Genomic DNA, 8181 nt, shown 5'->3' with positions numbered 1-8181 from the left:
TGAGCTACTATGCTAGGTACTGGGGATATAGTCATAAGCAAAAGTCAAACTCTGCTCTCCAGATGCTTAGAGTAGTAGTCTCAAACATAGTTTTAAATTTTACATCTCTGTCAATAAACATTCTTAAACATGCATGCAAAAAATGAATATTTAGTTATTTATAAGTAATATGTATGTCTCTCTGCTAGTGTGTTGTATAGATTTTATAATAAACTATAAAAAATTGAAATTAGAGATAAAGTGGAAATAAAAATTCCAATATTTGGGTGTGTTCATTCCCTTTGGAGAGTTCACTGGCTCAAAATATGAAGGGATAGACAGACGATCGGAGAAACAAATAAGAGCAAGTATGTGAAGGAAAGGTTCTGTGTGTCAGGAACCCAAATTCATCAGGAGAGCCAGAGAATGCTTCCCTAAGGATGCAAAATTTGTGACAGGATCTGAAAGGAGGCATTTGGGGTTCTCAAGGCAAAAGGATTAGGAATGGAGTGTTCCAGGAATGGTGTTTGTAGCTAAAACCATGGTGTGTCCAGGAAGATCAAAGGCGGCCAGTGTTCCTAAGGAGGCAGTGTCATAAAACAGTGTCGTAGAAGTTGAAAAAGTACCAGATCATACATAGCTTATATACTATTTGTTAAGGATTTATGTCTTAATCCTAAAATTCATGGGAAGCTCTTAAAGAATTTAAAGAAGAGAAGTGATATGATCAATAATCACCTTTCTAGTTCCACTTGGGTCATATTTTTCTTTCTGTTACTGCTAAAATCAGGTCTGAAATAGAACAGATTAACAAAGAATTTGAAGAAAAAGTCTTATGTAGCAAATTATTGCTTTCCACACTAAAAGTAATCTTATAATAATCATGCTGTGAGATTTTGCAACAGTAAAAAATAGTGTATTCTGAAAAGGAAAAGTAAGACAAGGGCAAATTAAAATTGAAAATGTTTCTCTTATTTTCAAGCAGCCTTGAATACAAAACCCAGGAAGCAAATCAATGTCACCTACCTTTAAACTATGTTCTCTCTTCCGCTTACAATGGTTAGTACTTCCTTGTGAATATCTTACTCTGGTTGTTTTAACTCTTTAATCAAAGAAAAATCCAGACCATAATTTCAGTAATGATAAAAACAACAATAATGATAGTAACAACAGCAAGAACAGTTCACATCTTGGCTCAGTTTGGAGCACCTTACATGTTTATGTAATTTAGTCTTCACAGCAACTCTACAAAGTAAGTACTTTTGATATCCCATTTTTATCATCAAGGAGCTCTTAGGTGATAAGAGCCAGTGTGAATCCATACTCTTATCTACTGTGTTATACTTTCTCCCATGGGCTACTCTGTAGGGCAGTAATGAATAGTATAAAATAAGCACCAGAATCACTGGCTCATGGGAGATAAGCTTGTCCCTTTGGATGGGGGGAAAAAATCAAAGCTTAAAATGATTTTAATATGAGGGACAGGAAGTTAATATTAAATGCCATCTTTTTCTTGCTACATAGTTAATGCAGTACTCTGTGATACATAAGATGTATATATCTATTATATGGTTTCTGTCATACATAAGATATATAAGTGTTTGTAGGATCTGAATGATACAGAAACCCACAGAAATGTAGTTTCTGTTTCCTGGAACCTATACCTATCCAAATGACTATTTAAAAAGCAGTTATAAAATAACAATTTTATTTGTTAAGGATAAAGGCTAGAGAAATTCAAAATTAGAAAAGATTATTGTTAGTTATGTTACCAAAAAGAACACATAAATTTGAACTTTGTCCAGTTCAACTAAGCTGAAGAAGAAAGTGGACAACCTTATTAAAATCCATTAAGAGGTGACTGCATGAGCAAATGCACTAAGGTTGTAGGAGTGTGGAGGATAGTCCGAAACAATGAATAGACTGATCTAAGGACAGAAAACTAAATTCTGTAATGTAATTGGAAATGAGATTGTAAAAATGTGGTTTTATACTGGGCCCTCATTGCTTAACTAAGGAGTTTCAAATTTATCCCAGGAAATGGGAGAGGTATTGAAAGCTTTTGGAACAGAAAAAATAAAAATGTTCATCTAAGAAAATAACATGTAGGCAGAAATGAAGGGGAGATACTTCAGTTAGAGAGGTTTTAATTAGGAAATAGTTGCAATAAGGAAGATATGAGGTAATAAGAAGTGGAATTGGGGTGGCTGTCTTGAAATGAAGCTGAAGAAGTATGTTTAACATATATCTCAACGGGAGAATTGATAGAACGTTATGTCTAATTAATCATGGTGGTTAATATTTATACTGCCAGGAGTAAATGAGGCTTTATTCATTGTCTTTGATAACTTATAGGTGGTGATTTTTTTTATCCCCTGTATTTTTACATTATAACTGAACTGCAACCAAAGTTTTGAGATGTGATAGTCTAGCATTTTATAAACTCAAAACCATCTCATGATGCTTTGTTTAAACTGTAATGAAAATCTGAAAGGCATAAATGAGATCAAATCAGACCCAACTCAACATAGTATGCTTAATCAATGGCTGGCATTGAAGAAGTTCTCTTTGCATAACTCTTGAATTATTGCCACTATTAGCAGGTGTTGGAATGAAATGCGCACTGCAGTATTGAGCCAATAAAACTAAAATGTGTTTTGTAGCAAACTTGAAAATTTTGAAAGACCTATATTTCCTTTAAAACTGAGGAGTTTTAATACTATAACTTTAAAACTAATTTCTTAAATGAGGGTTCCTCAAAAAGATTCATGGAAAGATTCATATTTGAAGTACCCTAGTAGTATTGTCTTCATAATATTGTCTTCCACTGCTGTATGTTGTAAGAATTCTCAGAAGCAGATCCTGAATACTTCATAATATGTAACTTAAAAATGTTTACAAAATGTTACATTTTGATCAATCTGGATCTTGTACCATATACACAGAAGATATTTAAAAATATTTCATGATTGAATTTAAAACTATAATTTAAGTTGAAAGACTAAAAAAATTATTCAATTTTATTTTGCAGTGATCGGCATGTTGGTAAAATTTATTCCAAATGTTCTTCCTTTCTGGATTATGTCAGAAAATGTCTAAAGAAACTTGGATTGGATGAGTCCAAGGTCAGTATATGATTACCCATTATTTCCATAAGACAGAATTTCTATGGGGTGATGAATTGAGACAATACAAAATAATTTGCCTTCTACTTTTCTCATTTGTAAAAAATGTAAGTTATATTGAAACCAAACCTCCATTATCTTTATTCTAATTCATCTTTTCTGTCAACGTAAATTGTTTACTACCATGCACCTCCAGAGAGATTCCTCTTTTAGTAGGTTTATTGAGTTAAAAATGTGCTAATTAACAAATCAAAATAGACTTAAAAAGCAAAACAGCAGTACAAATGGGAATTAGAAATAAAACAAGAAAGAATGATTTTAATTTTGAAATGCATTTATTATAGCTCGTATAACTAATTAAAATTAAAAATGTTAAATTCAAAAAGCCTTTGAATGGGAGAATCCTAGAAAGTTGTAACATCATCTGATCATCTTATCAAGCTGATAATTGATAACATATTGCTGAAGGCAGATAGGTAAGCTGATTGCTTGATAGTAATAAATGTTCTAATATGGAGGAAAAAAATATGCTATCAACATGATTCAGATGAGTCCCAACTGAAATAATAAATTAAACTTGGATCACCCTGGTATTTTGAATTGATTATAAATTCAAGCAAAGAATAAAATAGGTCGTTAAAGGAATGAAATGGATTTCTTGAAAGAAACAAGTTACACAGACATGATTTAGTTATATTAAAGCTAAACAGTTTTATTATTTATCGCACCAATTATCCATTTAGTCCCCAGTTGCTTTATTACTTAAAGCAGTTGGACTGGTACTAATCAGTTTCCTCTCCTATAAATGGTTATAAAAAAGCCATAGGATTTAGGAAGGATTAAATAAGGTATTATACATAACGTTCTTAACACCATGTTTGTGGTAGTAAATGCTGACTACGTTATGCACTTCTTATTTTAATCTCTGTCTATGTACTACTAGTAATAACACAATTGATATTCTTATAAATATTTCTATTTAGTCAATAAACCAAAGGCTGTCCTAGTCTTGCATAAATGAATGAGAATAGACACTGTTATTACTAGTTATTTCATTTCTGGGCTTTTTTAAAAATGTTTTTAGTACATGAGACTGATTTTCCTTCCAATTAGTCTTAATTAGTACATATCTTTGGCGCATATCTCATTTCATGTCTCATTTCATGTTTAATATCAAGAACAAAAACCTAAGCATTATTTTTACAAATAAAAAGATATGGTTTTACTTAAACTAAAAATGTATTAGCCTTTGCCAGAAACCAAACAGTAAAAATGCAGAAAGATTATGTATCCTTGATTCTGGCTTTGTCTTCCCAGGTTTGTTTGTAATGATAACCATTGTAAATGTTTCTTAATATATTTATTACTATATAACTAATAGAACATTAATAATAGTTAATATTTACTGAGCACTTACTATATGATAGATATGATGCTAAGAACATCACAATATTATCTCATTTACTCTTCCCCAAAACATTTGATTCAGATAGCAAAAGAAAGCTTGGAAGTTGCCACTCAGTTCTAACAAGTAAAAAGCTAAACAAACAAAAAAATCCACAGTTTTAAATCTATTACAGACATGAGGTCACAGGGCAATCCATGGCTCCCAAAATTGTAGAGAGAGATAGGTAAATACATAAAATCACAGTTTACCTGAGCAGAAACCTATGAGCAGAAACTTCCAAAGGATGGTGCTTCCCAGTGCCAGGGAAGGTAAACCTGAACTGTAGTTGACAAATTATTTGAGGCTCAGTATGTATAACTCTGAGAATTAAAAACTACAGAGGGAACCAGTCACAGAAAAGCCTTCACACATTTGTGAGTTTTTACTTCCATGAGCTCAACCTGGTTCTGGTGAATATCAGAGAAAAATCCCCTTATGCTTCCAGAAAGGGGAAGGGAAAAGTAAGTATTTTGAAATATGCCAGGGCATTTTATTCTTAAGAATATCTACCTCAGGGGAAATTACTCAATTAGAGCCTAACTTGCTAGGGTTTTATTAGAGCCTAACTGATCTGGGGAGAAGAAAATACCTACTTTCAGCAAACTCTAGCCATCTGTCCTCTCCACAAGGGGGCTAAAAATACTGAGAAGCACTGGTTCGGTTCATACTCCAGAGGCACAGGTTCACTAAGAGACTGAATCATAGGACTATAAAATGCTTACCCCATATCTAAACCTTGCCACACTGCTAAAGGCCTATTTACATCAGTTCTTTTTACCCAGTACATTATGTCTGGGTATCAAGAACAAATTACAAGGCATACTAAAATGCAAAAAAAACACAACTTAAAGAGAAAGCACAAGCATCAGAATTAAATTCAGGTGTGGCTAAGATGTTGGAATTGTTATATCAAGAATTTAAAACAACAGTGATTAATATGCTAAAGGTTCTAATGGATAAAGCAGACAGTGTGCAAGAACAGATGAGCAGTGTAAACAGAGAGATGGAAATTCCAAAATAGAACAAAAAGGAAATGTTAGAGATCAAAAATACTGTAACAGAAAATAAGAATTCCTTTTATGGCCTTATTAGTAGACTGGACACAGCAGAGGAAAGAATCCCTGAGCTTGAGGATGCAGCAATAGAAAATTCAAAAACTGAAAGGCAAAGAGAACAAAGACTGAAAAAAAGAACACAGTATCCAAGGATTGTGGGATGTCTACAAAAGGTGTAACATACATATAATGGGATCACCAAAAGGAGAAGAAAGACAAGAACAGAAGAAATATCTGAAGCAATGACAGAAATTTCTCCCAAATTAATGTTAGACACCAAACCACAGATCCAGAATGCTTAGGGAACACCAAGCAGGATAAATACCGGAAAAACTATACCAAGGCAGTTTATATTCAAACTACAGAAAATCAAAGACAAAGGAAAAATTCTGAAAAAAGCCAGAGGGAAAAAACACCTTACTTATAGAGGAACAAAGATAAGAATTACACAGGCACATGTGTAGTTCCTTTGATGTGGTCAGGTGGGCACTGGATTTAAGAGTTTGGGCAAGCTTTAAAGAGAGTCCTAGTTAGAAATCAGAAAGTGTGTGGGCTTTTTCCCAGGTGAGAACCCAGACATGTTTATGGGTCCCCAGAAGTCTAACCAAGGCAGCAGGCAAATCATCCAGTAGAATTTGTCCCAAGCACTATTCACACCCTTGTCTTTGCCTCTGCTACCCTAATTTTATCAGTCTTCTAACATAGCTTAATCTTCAGACTTTAAATTTCTATTTTTCCCCTTCTTTCAGTTTTTAGTGTTTATTTGTTTACCAGCTGGAGATTATGCTACCTGTATATGATGTTTCTCGGATTCCCAGCAGAGTTTTGGTTTTGGGGGGGATTTTGTTTGTTTGTTTGTTTGCCTGATTTATTTCTTCTATTTCTTTTCTTTTTTTTCAATTTTTAAAAATAAATTTTATTATGTATATCTAAGGTATACAGCATGGTGTTATGAAATACATTTCAATAGTAAAATGGCTACTATAGTGAAGCAAATTAACATATCTGTCATCTCACAGTTACCATTTTAGCAAAATTCCTGAATACCTGCATTTATTATTATTACCTATAGTCCTTGTTGTACATTAGATCTCTAAACTTGTTCATTCTACATATCTGCTACTGCTTAACCTTTTACCTACATTTCACGTTTCCTTCCCCCACCTCACTCCTAGTATCTAATGATTGTTTTGTCCTCTATTTCTGTATATGTGACCTTTTTTTTTAGATTTCACACAAAAGTGAAATCATGAAATATTTTTCTTTCTGTGTTTGGCTTATTGCACTTAGTGTAATGTCTTCTAGGTTCATCCATGTTGTGGTCAGTGGCAGGATCTCATAGCTGAGTAATATTCATTGAGTATTTACTTATATACCACATTTTCTTTATCTCTTCATCTGTCAACAGGCACTTAGGTTGTTTCCATATCATGGCTATGGTGAATAATCCTGCAGTGAACATGGAGGTGCAGATATCTTTACGAAATGGTGATTTCATCTCTTTTGGATATATACCCAGAAGAGGGATTGAAGAGTCCTGATTCTTTTTTTTTTTTCCTTTTTGTCTTTTTTCGTGTCCGGCAACGGATCGCAACCCTCAGTGTCGCGCCCATACTGGACCGGGACCGGCAACAGGATCGCAACCCTCGGTGCTGCGTCCGCACCTCGCTCAGCCAGTGAGCGGGAACCGGTCTGTATGTGGGATCCGAACCCTCGGTGGGAGCGCTGCCATGCTCCCAAGCGGCGCAATGTAGCAGTGCGCCACTGGGCCGGCCCGTGGAGTCCTGATTCTTAAACCCCCTGTTACCCCCTGTCATGCCTCCAAATTTTGTCTCCATTAAGTCTTCATCACTTTAGAATATGACCTTGAATCCCTCAACAACTACACTTGCATTACTTATAGTATCTTATGAACGTCCCATGATTTCTTAATCTTGCCTCAATAACAGTGGAGAACTTTTTACTGAACCCCACTTTAAACTCATACCTTCTGTTGTTCCACAGGTCAAGAATGAGAAACTACATTATAGAAAGATTGGAAAAGGTATTGATTGAGGACGGGCCTGAGATCCAAACACTGACTTGTTGGATCTCTCCTTTGGATCTTTTCATTTTCCCTTTTCATCCCTATCAACCTAACATCACAGTTCATTTTGTACAGGTGGCAAAGCTATCTAGACTCTGTCTACTCAAAGTATAGTAAGGACCAGCAGCATCCAGGAGAAATACATGACCTTGGGCTCCACCCTAGAACTACTGAGTCAGAGGTCTACATTTTAACAAGATCTAGGTGTTTTTATGCACCCTAAAGCTTGAAAAGGGCTGTTCTATACTAGGCCGATCTCTTTTCATACACACCCAAGGAATTTGTTGTCTTTTTTGTTTTTTTGTTTTTCTTTTTGGTTTCGGGGGGGCTTTTTTGGCTGCTGGCCAGAATGGAGATCTGAACCTTGACCTTGATATTAGAACACCATGCTCTAATCACCTGAGCTAACCAACCAGCCCTTGTTGTTATTTTTTTTTTTTTCCTTTTTTTATCTTTTTTACTGACCGGTAACGGGATCGCAACCCTCGG

The 8181-nt window shown here is 34.7% G+C and overlaps 1 protein-coding gene across 1 annotated transcript in view; it reads left to right on the top strand.

Annotated features, from left to right (window-relative positions):
• Window positions 1-8181, top strand: part of METTL25 (methyltransferase like 25) — a 124989-nt gene that overhangs the window by 109096 nt on the left and 7712 nt on the right. The window contains exon 8 of the mRNA XM_008574411.1: window positions 3011-3104. Within this exon, the coding sequence (XP_008572633.1) occupies window positions 3011-3104 (94 nt within the window). The remainder of the gene's footprint in view (window positions 1-3010; window positions 3105-8181) is intronic.

Source organism: Galeopterus variegatus, unplaced genomic scaffold (genome assembly GCF_000696425.1).
Source record: "Galeopterus variegatus unplaced genomic scaffold, G_variegatus-3.0.2 Scaffold1041, whole genome shotgun sequence".
NCBI classification, from domain to species: domain Eukaryota; kingdom Metazoa; phylum Chordata; class Mammalia; order Dermoptera; family Cynocephalidae; genus Galeopterus; species Galeopterus variegatus.
This window is presented reverse-complemented; position numbering and strand designations above follow the sequence as displayed.